Source organism: Emys orbicularis, chromosome 10 (assembly GCF_028017835.1).
Source record: "Emys orbicularis isolate rEmyOrb1 chromosome 10, rEmyOrb1.hap1, whole genome shotgun sequence".
Classification (NCBI taxonomy): domain Eukaryota; kingdom Metazoa; phylum Chordata; order Testudines; family Emydidae; genus Emys; species Emys orbicularis.
Genome location: NC_088692.1, coordinates 63,347,674 through 63,360,861, shown reverse-complemented (window position 1 = coordinate 63,360,861; position 13,188 = coordinate 63,347,674). Strand labels below are relative to the sequence as shown.

Genomic DNA, 13,188 nt, shown 5'->3' with positions numbered 1-13,188 from the left:
ATTTCTGTTCATGAATCTCCACACATCCATTCAGGATCCCATTCTCTGAAAGTCAGAGGGAAGATAAGGCTCATTTATCAAGGGTGGTGAAACCATGCATTCCACTCCCACTTCTGTATGGGTCCCCCAATGGCCATTCTGAGGCCCCGAGCTGCTTATCAACAACAAAGTACCAGTGGTCTGGCAAAATCTCAGAGAGGGCAAAGTTGTACAGCACTCTCCTCCCCAACCAGCTCCCACCCAGGAGGGTACATTTGAGGAGCAGGAACCTAGGGCGAATAAGGAGGCCATTCTTGTATCTGGACAAGGCGGTTATGCCTCCACTACCACCCAGGGCCAATGATTTTCAGCAATTTAAAGACTTCATAAAGAGGGTAGCTGACACTCTTCATATTCCTCTCGAGGAGGTCAAGGATTCATAGCACAAAGTGTTGAATATCTTGTAGTCAGCAACACTCCTCAAATGTGTGTTACCAATCAATGAGGTGCTCCTAGATCTCACTAAGATGATTTGGCGGACACTTGCTACTATTCTACCCATGTGTAAATGGGTGGATAAGAAGTGTTTGTTCCCCCTAGGGATTCTTTTTGTTCTCCCCTCCCCCACCTTACTCCCTGGTGGTGGATGCGGTAAACAAGGGGGGGGAGGCAGCACTTCTCTCTCTCTCTCTCTCTCTCCCCCATATGAGACAGACCAGAAAAGGCTGGATCCCCTTGGGTGAAAGGTCTATTAATCAGCAACCCTTCAGTTCAGGATCACGAATTATCAGGCAGTGATGGCCAAATATAATTTTACAAATTATAATGAAGTCATGGCTTTTGTTGAACGTCTGCCAAAAGAACATAGAGTGCAATTCCAGTCCATCGCAGAGAGACAGTTGGTGGCCGGAACTGCTGTGGACACTGCTGCCAGGTCCTTCTCCATGGCAGTGGTTATGAGAGGTATTATGGCTCCATCTTTCACGGGTTTTGAGAGAAGTACAGAACAGCGTGGAAGACCTCCCCTTCGACAGTCATAAACTGTTCTTGGAGGCCATGGATGAGTCCTAAAGGACTCCAGGGCTCCTTTATGATCTCAGGGCATATATACACTTACATACAAGAAAAGATTTAGTAGGTCACAGACTGCCCAGAGATCACATCCTACTCCGTTTTCCAGATCCCATAGATCCACTGAACCACCCACAAAGACAGATTTCAGAGAAAGAGGGTTGCACAACCACCCTCCATGAGCACCCAGCCATCTTTGAAGCAACAGTTTTGGGTTGGTTGAGGGTTCAAATCCACCTGTGCCTCCTGTATTTACAGCTGTGCCTATTAGCCTACCTCCCTCCTTCGGAGACCAGCTTGCCTACCTCCACCATGGTTGGAGGCAGATCACTACAGACAAGTGCATCATAGGGGTCGTAACATCAGGTTAAACCATCCATTTTACGTTACTCCTTCCATGTCCCTGTCCCTCTTCAGGGCCCCTCTTGTTCGCTTTTATTGAGACAAGAAGTGAACTCTCTCCTTTGATTAGGAGCAGTAGAGCCAGTTCCTCCTCCTCACAAAGGGCAAGAGATTTTACTCAAAATATTTCCTTCTGCCAAGGGACGATTGAGGATGGAGACTGATCTTACATCTAAGACTTCTAAACAAGGTAGTAAAGTCTCAAAAATTCAGGATGTTGACTCTGACAGCTATAATTGCCTCACTAGAGAAAGGGGATTGATTTTCAGCTCTTGACATACAAGATGCCTATTTCCATATAACAATACACCCATCCCATAGGAAATACCTATGCTTCACTATAGGCCAGGATAATTTCTAATAATGTGTGCTTCCTTTCAACCTTTCCTTAGCCCGAAGGGTGTTCTCAAAAGTCCTGACAGTAGTAGCTGCTTAACACCAACAAGAAGTGATCCTAGACTTCCTGTACCTCGATGACTAGCTACTCAAGGGCCGTTCCTACGAAGCACTGCTGTCTTCCACCCAGATGGCCCATGATCTGTTCCAGGAGTTGGGTCTGTAGCTGAATTTAAAAATGTCCACCTTAATCCCTGTACACATGATATAGTTTATAGGGGCATATTTGGACTCCTTGAAACCAGAGCCTATGTTCCCTTAGACACTTTGTAATCTTGTCAGGTCTGGTACAGGCAATTCAGGGGAGACCTCAAAACACAATAAGCTCCTGGGACAGATGGCAGCTTGCACCTTTGTGACCAATCGTGCAAGGCTATCTGCCGCTTCCAAAAACTATGCTGAGACTATGTAGTAGTCCTCTTTGTTCAGCTAGGCCTCTTGATCAACTGAGAGAAACCACCCCGATTTCAATGCTAACATTAGAATTTATAGGAGCCAGAATAAATTTGGTAACAGCTCAAGCGTTCGTATCTCAGGATAGGTTCCTTGCAATCCAATCCCTAGTAAATGGGATGATCACTAACCTGACCAGGATAGTGCAGACTTAGCTGACACTGTTGGGTCATGTGTCCACATGTACATATGCGATGCTGCTTGCCAGACTTCACCTGATGCCCCTACAACTATGGCTCAGGTCAGTCCCCGGGAACCATCTGCTGAGCAAATCAATGGTAACACACCTCTACCCCGATATAACGCGACCCGATATAACACGAATTCGGATATAACGCGGTAAAGCAGCGCTCCAGGTGGGCGGGGCTGCACACTCCGGCGGATCAAAGCAAGTTCGATATAACGCGGTTTCACCTATAACACAGTAAGATTTTTTGGCTACCGAGGACAGCGTTATATCGGGGTAGAGGTGTATTATTCCATGTCATGAGAGCACTGACCTGGTGCCTACACCCAACAATGTCCAGAAAGGAGTACCATCTGAAACCCCATAACCATCCTGAACACTGATCATGAACACATCTAGGACAGGATGGGGGCGCCCACCTGGACCGTCACCAAATCTAAGAGCTATGGTCCCTGGAGGAGGTGAGACTACCCATGGAAGTGCTGGAGTTTAGGGTCATCAGGCCAGTGTGAGTGGTATCCTCCTGGTCCTATGGCACTTTGTAGCACAAATACCAACAAAACACATTGGCAATATATTACATATGTGAGGGGGTATGCTCTCCTCCGTTGTATAATGAAGCAATCAAGTTGTGGAATTGGTGCTGTCTATGCAACATCCCCCCAATAGTGCAGCACCTGCCAGGAACCAGCAATGACATAGTGGGTTTCCTGAGCAGGCATTTAGTCACTGACCACAAGTGGTTGCTGTAGAAATTCACCACACGTACATTTCCTGTTGTGGAGGACGGGGGTAATCGACCTGTTTGCCACCAGAGATAATGCAAAGTGCTCCGGCTTTGCTCCAGAGGCCATGAATCCAGAGTCCCTCCAATCACCTTCCTTTTGTAGTGGAGTTAAAGGCTTTGTTACACCTTCCCACTGGTCCCCAGAGTGACCACTGAAGGCAAGTGAGACCATCTCAGGCTCATCCCCGTAACTTTGTAATGGCTGAGACAGTTCTGTCTTATGGACTTGCTACATCTGTTGGCACAACCCCCCAATCAAGATCCCACTCCACCCAGATCTGTTTTCACAGGGACAGTTACTTCACCCAGACCTGGTGTCACCACAACTGACTGCCTAAATACTGCTTGGATGAGTACCATGGAAAAGGGCTGCTTGTCACTTGTCCAGGGTATCTTGGTTCTAAGCAGGAACCCATCCATGAGAAAAACCTCTCTAAGTGGAAGAGGTTTTCCATATGGGTGGTCCAACAGGCCTCGATACCGAAGATCCTGGACTACATACTGCAATTGAAGCACTCTGGACTTGACTTCCAGCTTGAGCAAGGTCTATCTTGTCATTTTGGCATACCACCCTCTGATACTGTTGTTCTTCATCTTCTCTCATCTTACTGTATCAGAATTCCTCAAGGGCTTCATATGTGCTTATCCAGCGGTCACACTCTATAGTACTGTTGACAAGACTAAATCTTTCATGCTGTCCCAACATTTGTTCATAATTACAAGTGGCTGCTCTAAAGGTGAAGCTAGGTAGTCATAGAAACTGTCAAAATGGATAACTCAGCGTATCTCATTCATCTAGCAGTCGACGGATGTACTTTTCCCCCCCGTCCTTCAAGCTCACTCCACATGAGCTCAAGCTAAATCTTTGGCTTGTTTCTCACATGTTCCCGTACCTGAAATCTGCAAAGCCTACTATGTGGAGTAATTTGCTCATGTTTGTAAAGCATTATGCGCTGGATTTGTCTGCAAGAACTGACGTTAGATTTGAGAGAGCAGTACTCCAATATCCATTTGACAAATGCGTATGGTGATACTCATTCCCATCAGCCTGAAGGGGATGCTGCTTGCCAATCAAAAGTGGGATCCACACTGACTCATACTGGAAGAAGAAAATATGGTTACTTACCCTATGGTAACTATAGTTCTTGGAGATGTTGTAGTCAGTGTGGATCCCCCAGCCTGTTCCCCGTCTCTGCTTTTGGCGTTGTTAGCCAAAAAGTGCTTTGAGCTGCATGGGAGCTGAGGGAGGGTCATGGCCACGTTTCCCTTTTTATGCCCTTGCATGGGAGCATGAAGAGGCACAGGGTGCAAGCAAGACCCCACAACACACAGCTATTCAGAAGATTCTGATCTCACACGAGGTGCATGTATGCTCACAGTGGCGTCCACACTGATGACATCATCTTAAAGAACTACAGTTACATAATAATAAGAACAGGAGTACTTGTGGCACCTTAGAGACTAACAAATTTATTTGAGCATAAGCTTTTGTGGGCTACAGCTCACTTCTTCGGATGCATAGAATGGAACATATATTGAGGAGATATATATACACATACAGAGAGCATGAAAAGGTGGGAGTTGTCTTACCAACTCTGAGAGGCCAATTAAGTAAGAGAACAAACTTTAGAAGTGATAATCAAGATAGCCCAGTACAGACAGTTTGATAAGAAGTGTGAGAATACTTACATCGGGAGATAGATTCAATGTGTGTAATGGCTCAGCCATTCCCAGTCTCTATTCAAACCTAAGTTGATTGTATCTAGTTTGCATATCAATTGAAGTTCAGCAGTTTTTGAAGCTTTTCTGTTGCAAAATTGCCACCCTCAGGTCTGTTACTACATGACCAGGCAGGTTAAAGTGTTCTCCTACTGGTTTTTGAATATTATGATTCCTGATGTCAGATTTGTGTCCATTTATTCTTTTGCGTAGAGACTGTCCGGTTTGGCCAATGTACATGGCAGAGGGGCATTGCTGGCACATGATGGCATATATCACATTGGTAGATGTATGGGTGAACGAACCTCTGATGGCATGGCTGATGTGATTAGGTCCTATGATGATGTCACTTGAATAGATATGTGGACAGAATTGGCATCGGGCTTTGTTGCAAGGATAGGTTCCTGGGTCAGTGTTTTTGGTGTGTGGTTGCTGGTGAGTATTTGCTTCAGGTTGGAGGGTAGTCTGTAAGCGAGGACAGGTCTGTCTCCCAAGATCTGTGAGAGTGAGGGATCGTCTTTCAGGATAGGTTGTAGATCTTTGATGATGCGCTGGAGAGGTTTTAGTGGGGGCTGAAGGTGACAGCGAGTGGTGTTCTGTTATTTTCTTTGTTGGGCCTGTCTTGTAGGAGGTGACTTCTGGGTACTCGTCTGGCTCTGTCAATCTGTTTTTTCACTTCAGCAGGTGGGTATTGTAGTTTTAAGAATGCTTGATAGAGATCTTGTAGGTGCTTGTCTCTGTCTGAGGGATTGGAGCAAATGCGGTTGTATCTTAGAGCTTGGCTGTAGACAATGTATCGTGTGGTGTGTCCTGGATGGAAGCTGGAGGCATGTAGGTAAGCATAGCGGTCAGTAGGTTTCCGGTATAGGGTGGTATTTATGTGACCATCGCTTATCAGCACAGTAGTGTCCAGGAAATGGACCGCTTGTGTGGATTGATCTAGGCTGAGGTTGATGGTGGGATGGAAATTATTGAAATCATGGTGGAATTCCTCAAGGGCTTCTTTTCCATGGGTCCAGATGATGAAGATGTCATCAATGTAGCGCAAGTAGAGTAGGGGCGTTAGGGGATGAACTAAGGAAGCGTTGTTCTAAGTCAGCCATAAAAATGTTGGCATACTGTGGGGCCATGTGGGTACCCATAGCAGTGCCGCTGACTTGAAGGTATATATTGTCCCCAAATGTGAAATAGTTGTGGGTGAGGACAAAGTCACAAAGTTCAGCCACCAGGTTAGCTGTGACATTATCGGGGATACTGTTCCTGATAGCTTGTAGTCCATCTTTGTGTGGAATATTGGTGTAGAGGGCTTCTACATCCATAGTGGCCAGGATGGTGTTTTCTGGAAGATCACCGATGGATTGTAGTTTCCTCAGGAAGTCAGTGGTGTCTTGAAGATAGCTGGGAGTGCTGGTAGTGTAGGGGCTGAGGAGAGAGTCCACGTAGCCAGACAATCCTGATGTTAAGGTGCCAATGCCTGAGATGATGGGGGGCGTCCAGGATTTCCAGGTTTATGGATCTTGGGTAGCAAATAGAATACCCCTGGTCGGGATTCTAGGCATGTATCTGTACAGATTTGTTCCTGTGCTTTGTCAGGGAGTTTTTTTAGCAGATGGTGTAGTTTCTTTAGGTAATCCTCAGTGGGATCAGAGGATAATGGCCTGTAGAATGTGGTGTTAGAGAGCTGTCTAGCAGCCTCTTGGTCATATTCCAATTTATTTATGATAACGACAGCACCTCCTTTGTCAGCCTTTTTGATTATGATGTCAGAGTTATTCCTGAGGCTATAGATGGTGTTGTGTTCAGCATGGCTGAGGTTATGGGGCAAGTGATGTTGCTTTTCCACAATTTCAGCCTTTGCACGTTGATGGAAGCAATCTATGTAGAAGTCTGTTGTTTCGACCATCCGGAGGAGTCCACGCAGAATCCTTTTTTTTTTTTTTGTATTGCTGGTAGGGAGGATTCTGTGGGTTAGTATGCTATTCAGGGGTATGTTGGAAATATTCTTTGAGTCGGAGACGTCGAAAGTAGGATTCTAGGTCACCGCAGAACTGTATCATGTTCGTGGATCTGGAGGGACAAAAGGAAAGGCCCCGAGATAGGACAGACTCTTCTGCTGGGCTAAGAGTATAGCTGGAAAGATGAACAATATTGTTGGGTGGGTTAAGGGAACTATTGTTGTGGCTCCTTGTGGCATGTAGCAGTTTAGATAGTTTAGTGTCCTTTTTCCTTTGTAGAGAGGCAAAGTTTGTGTTGTAAATGGTTTGTCTAGTTTTTGTAAAGTCTATCCATGAGGAAGTTTGTGTGGAAGGTTGTTTTTTTATGAGAGTATCCAGTTTTGAGAGCTCATTCTTAATCTTTCCCTGTTTGCTGTATAGGATGCTGATCAGGTGGTTTCGCAGTTTCTTTGAGAGTGTGTGACACAGTCTCTCAGCATAGTCTGTGTGATATGTAGATTGTAATGGATCCGAAGAAGTGGGCTGTAGCTCACGAAAGCTTATGCTCAAATAAATTTGTTAGTCTCTAAGGTGCCACAAGTACTCCTGTTCTTTTTGCGGATACAGACTAACACGGCTGCTACTCTGAAACCTGTCATTATGCAAGGCACTGCATTTAGCCGTATGGAGTGGAAATCCATCAACTTCATGAAAAAACTCATACAGATACAGACAGACATCATCTTCCTTTCCAAATGCAAACAGATGGACATCATACCAAAAGGACTAAAGGTAAAAAATCCATTACAATCTACATATCACACAGACTATGCTGAGAGACTGTGTCACACACTCTCAAAGAAACTGCGAAACCACCTGATCAGCAGATGTTAAAAAAATCAAATGGACTGTCACCTGGTTAAGTGGCCGTTTTTTGGCAGGAAAGAGGGTGTGAGTGAGAAATCTACATTTTGGCAAAGAAACAGCTGGAGGTTCACATCCCTACAGATTTTCTGTCACCTGAACCGCAGCTGGAGATCTTTTTCAAAGAAAAAGAACTATAAGAAAGTGGAACAGATGCCCCAAAACATTCCCTCCTTTCTCTCTATCAATGGCAACTACAACACCTGAGGAACAAAGAAACAGCTTTGGACTGGGGGGGAATCCTGTCTGAAAGGAAATTAGCCAGTAAGACTGCTAGAACATGTGGTGAGAGAGACTTTTTGCTTTAAATTCACTTAGCTTATTAAGTTAGGTATTAATTGTATTCTTGCCTTTTATTTCTTTGTAACCAATCCTGACATTTATGCCTCATTACTTGTAATCACACAACATCTTTTTCTGTAGTTAATAAACTTGTTTTATTGTTTTATCTAAACCAGTGTGCTTGGATTGAAGTGTTTGGGAAACTTTAGGATAACAGGATTTGTACATAACATTTTCTTTTAATAAAATATATTTTATTTATAGGAGCATGAGTTGTCCAGGAGAGGGCTGCGCAATACAAGATGCACATTTCTGGGGGAAAGTCTGGCACTGGGAATTTGCTGGTGTTGCTCTGCAGTGTAATTCAAGAGTGGCTGGCACTCCTGCAGTATAGCTGGGAGTAATTTACATGCTGAAAGCTGTGAGAGAGCAGATCAGGAGTGATTGCTCCAACAGCAAAGCAGTGTAAAAGGTACCCCATGCTGGAGAATTGAGGGGATGCAGCTGTCTATCAGTCCAGATTGTACCCTGGGTAATGTCATAGTGTCACAGCTGTAAATTGAGAAGGAAAGTTAACTTATTTTCTTCTAGTGAAATCTAAGTTGATATAAGCCTTGAGAGTTCATTTCACTAGCTGACAGTCTGAATTTTTGATGTATCTAATTTTTTTATGTAGGTATGTATGTATTTAGATGTGTATGATGGACACACAGTTAATAATCTGCATTGCTTTTATAGGATTTGTAGCTGAACAATTTCTGAACAACACAGCCACTCAGTTGACATACCATGGGTTATGTGAGCTGACTTCAGCAGTTCAGGAAGGAGAACTTTGTGTGTTCTTCAGGAACAACCATTTTAGCACCATGACCAAATATAAGGTATGATTATTAACCTTTTCATTGATTATCGTCTGTATGTCAGCTAGAAAAAGGGAATTTGCACAGATTTGTAGTGACAGATGAAAAGACTGCACTTTTTCTTACTGAATTTAAATGGTGGAGAAATATGACCCATTCCCAAATTACTACTATAAAAAGCAGCTGTGTTTTAAGGTATATGTCATATTTAGATTAAATTATTGTTTTTGATAACTTAGCACTGTTTTTCAAAAATTAAAATAATTAAATATTTTAGCTTATTATAGTATAGAAAAACCATTAATCTCTCCCCCCACCCCCAAAATAAAATTGTTATGCAGCATTACTCTGATTTAAGATCTTTGAGACAAGGTATTTTATTATTGGAATACGGATTATACAGGGTTTATACCCTTTCACTTTTATATTGCTATATTGCTGAATTTCTTGTCTTTGGATATGCTAACAATTAGGCAGATACTGGGTGACCTCTACCACTTAACACGTTTAAAATACAACTTGTACTCCTGGGGGAATTCTACACCAAGAAATTAAAAATTCTGCACACAATATTGCAAAATTCTGCATATTTTATTTGTCAAAATAACACAATATAATCATACCAGTTTCTATTATTTTGGTAATTTATTTCAAAATACCTGTCCAGTATGTCTGTAACAGTACAGACAAAAAACAATCAGGAAATATTTATGACAAATAGATTCCTTACTAGGCATATTAATACCTAGCTTTGAGTAATAATTCATATAAACTGCAATACAGAAATGTATTTCTCGCACCCTTCAGAAGAAGTGCAAGGGCTTGGAGGAGTCAGGGGTAATGGAGGAGCTGAGGGAGAGGAAAGTAATTGCTGGGAAGAAGCCTGGGAGTGAACCTGGAGGGTTGTTGGGTGTGGGTGAGAGAAGTATGGAATAGGGGACTTTGGGGGTGGAGGGATTGTTAGGGAGTCGGGACCTCCCACATGCAGACCCTGGCTGACCCCTAGCCTCTCCTATTCAGTCAGGCCCCTGTCCTCATGTGTACCTTCACTGCCTCCCCCCCTCCTCATGTGTCCCCACATCCCCACTCAGTCACCCTCTCCCCATGCACCCCTGACAAACCCCATGTGTCCCTGCACCCCCAGTCCCATTCAGCCCTTGCCTCAATCTGTTCCCCTCACTAGCCCTTTTGAACCCCAATGTGTGACTCTCCCCAGCAGCCGCATATGCCCCGCTCTCCTGTGCCTCCTCACCTGGCCCCGTGGGCAGGGCACTGTGAGGAATACAGACTCTCCTCCTCCACCCTATCAGCTGCTTGCTGCTATGGCTGGTGACTCGGCTGCTCTCTGTTCTGGTGCCACAGCAGCCCCGGGTGGGCAAAAGCCATAACTGCAGTGCCTCTCCAGCTGAGTGTATTTTCTGTTGAGGGAAAAAAATTCTGTGAGGGACATGAATTCTGCACACGCACAGTGGCGCAGAATTCCCCAGGAGTAAACTTGACCTGCCTATACTAGAGTTTTTAAAAGATGTTAGTTAAAATGTTTGAGCTAACTTTTTAAAAATACATCTTTTATCCTAGTCTAGACAAGCTCTATAGGTGTAGACAACTTGACTAGCACGTAGCTAATGTTGGGGTAAATGAGTTCAGTGCTAGGTATGACAATAGCCTAACTGTTTATATTTGCAGAAAATTGTGCAAACAGTGCCTGGGATATAGCCGCCTCTGATTAGTTAGCAGCATCTAAAATTGTGGAAAAGCCAGTGAACTTCAGAGATGAGAGGACTCTTGACTGACATCGTCCCTTGAAATAAGAATTATAGGGATTTGAAATTTCTTTGTGTGTAGGAAAGGGTAAACTCTTTGTCCTACAAAACAATTACATAGAGTGGAAGGTAAACCACTTCTATTGGCCTTTTTCTGATGTGAGGAAAGAGGTTGACATTAAATTTGTAACCAGGCAAACAAGGCTACCATAGGAAACCAGAGGTAGACTAAGACTCAGTGACTGTAGGGCTCACCTGCTCCATGGATGGAAGGATCTGTCTCATTCAGGTTCAAAGGCACTTGTGGAGCACGATTGCTTTAAGACAGTTTTACAAATCCTGAAAGGCTGCTGTGATTGAATTAACCATATGAGGTTATCCAGAAAGGGGCACTGTCAACTTTGAACTCAGTCAGCCCTCTGGGGAGAGAGGAGTGACCAGGTCTTTGGAGACAAAAGTTCAGAATGACGGAAGTCAACCCCTGGGTGGTTGATGAGGCTGAAAATTCTGACATGGAACTCTAGCTAAGTTCTCTCAACATGAGTGTGAGTTTTAGTAAGTTTTACCTTTCTATATTAAAGCTTTGCAGTTGTGTATTAGCCAGATTTTAGTAAAGGAGCCTTCTTTTTTAATTCATGCGTATTTATTGTGCCTTGTAAATAGTGCTAATAATTGCTAATTTTTTTATTACATAGTATTTCAGGACGTATCAGTTAGTGTGTCTCTTGCAGATTGGAAACCATAAGCTGGAGTACAGGTTAAATGTACAATGATGTTGGACACTGTGATTGAGGGCAGAATTTGACAGACAGAATCTCCTTTTTATCAATGTTTGTTTGTTTATTTAGAACCCAAACAGTTTTACAAATCATTACCATACTGTCCCAAAAATGCAGCATTAATTACAAAAATGAACTTGCCACTTTTTAACGTTAGTGATAAGGTACGTTTTTTTCCAATTTGGTCATACTGGTGAAGCAGTTGAAAAAGCCAGCTTGACTTTTAGATTGAATTTGTAGGTCTGACACTTTGAATAACTTTTTACTTGTAAGCATGTTTGTCTCAAGTCACTTTTACTAACTTTTCAGAAAAAAAGTACATGCTTTGAATTAAGTTAATGTGGAATACAGCAACAACCAATAGTTACAGGAGTTGTATTCTGCACTCTAAGCCAACAAAGGAAGAAGCTAAAATAGGCCACCAATGAATTTGATGGGGGGTTGGGAGGAAGACTCTGAATACTTGGTAGATGTCTTGGATGGAGTTGGTGTTGGGAAGCAAGATCTTCTGCTGAATTTTAATCTCTTCCTATAAGCCTCCCCCCTCTCCTCTGTTGTGGGAAGGAAAAGCGGAATTTGTGCCTCAGAATTTTATCATAGTCAAATTTAGTCAATTTGAGACTTTATTGACATCCCAAATGTGCACAGAATACAAATATCATCTGTGAACAGGTTTAGTCATCACTGCTGAGGTGACAGTATGTGCTAAAACTCTTGTTGACAGCAGATATTTAGAATTTTTGCAGCTAGAATTAAAGCCAGAAAAATAGTAATTTCTTCCATGAGGTGAGACATCCCTATGATTACAAAGATACTGTCTCATAATATAACATAATATTCTAGGAGATCTTATAGGTCTCCAGTTATGTTTGTGGCTTCATGCCCAATGAAAACTCTGAAGAAATGACAAGTGTTTCCATCATTGTTACTGGACTGTTATTTTCAAAATGTGAAAAACTCTGTATAAATCATTCCCTATGGAGCACTGAGTAATTAGTGACCTGAATAAGCTGTGCAATTTTAAGACTTTAGATGCTACTTTTATTTATTTATTTATTTTAAAATATAGCCTTGCAGATCATTGTAATGATGTTTGTAACGTGAACCAAAACATTGTAGGGAGGGTGGTGGTGGTTCCTTCTGTGTGTGTGTGTGTGTGTGTGTGTGTGTGTGTGTGTGTGTAGGGGGATATTTAATGAGGCCTTTTTATTTAAAAAGGAACTGTCATACAAGCACCAACCGTTTCGAAGAACAAATGAATGAGATTTAGAGCAATATACCAATTAGAATCAGCCAATCACAACACAGAAAGTAATATTTAAAATAGTAAAAATGCATTAAATTCACTTATGATATTGTAATTTAAGTTTTGAAGCTGTTAAGTATGTTTCTGCTGTTCAGAATGGATTGAAGTCACTTTTTTAAACTAGTGAAATATAATATGGGCCAAATTCTGTCTTCATATCTGCACGTGGGAACAGTATTGTTTTTAGCCAGAGAACAGTATTTGGATCAGAGTTCAAAATTTGGCTTTTCATTTTCATCCTGGGTGCTTTACCAGTTTAGCACACTTAAATATAGATTATATAGTGAGATAACTTTAATACATGAAAATGCTGCGCCTCTGGGATTAAACACACACCTTTTTAAGT

At 42.7% G+C, this 13,188-nt stretch overlaps 1 protein-coding gene across 1 annotated transcript in view; it reads left to right on the top strand.

Moving 5' to 3' along the window:
• Positions 1-13,188, top strand: part of MINDY2 (MINDY lysine 48 deubiquitinase 2) — a 115,564-nt gene that overhangs the window by 70,186 nt on the left and 32,190 nt on the right. Inside the window, exon 6 of the mRNA XM_065412009.1 lies at positions 8,873-9,015. Within this exon, the coding sequence (XP_065268081.1) occupies positions 8,873-9,015 (143 nt within the window). The remainder of the gene's footprint in view (positions 1-8,872; positions 9,016-13,188) is intronic.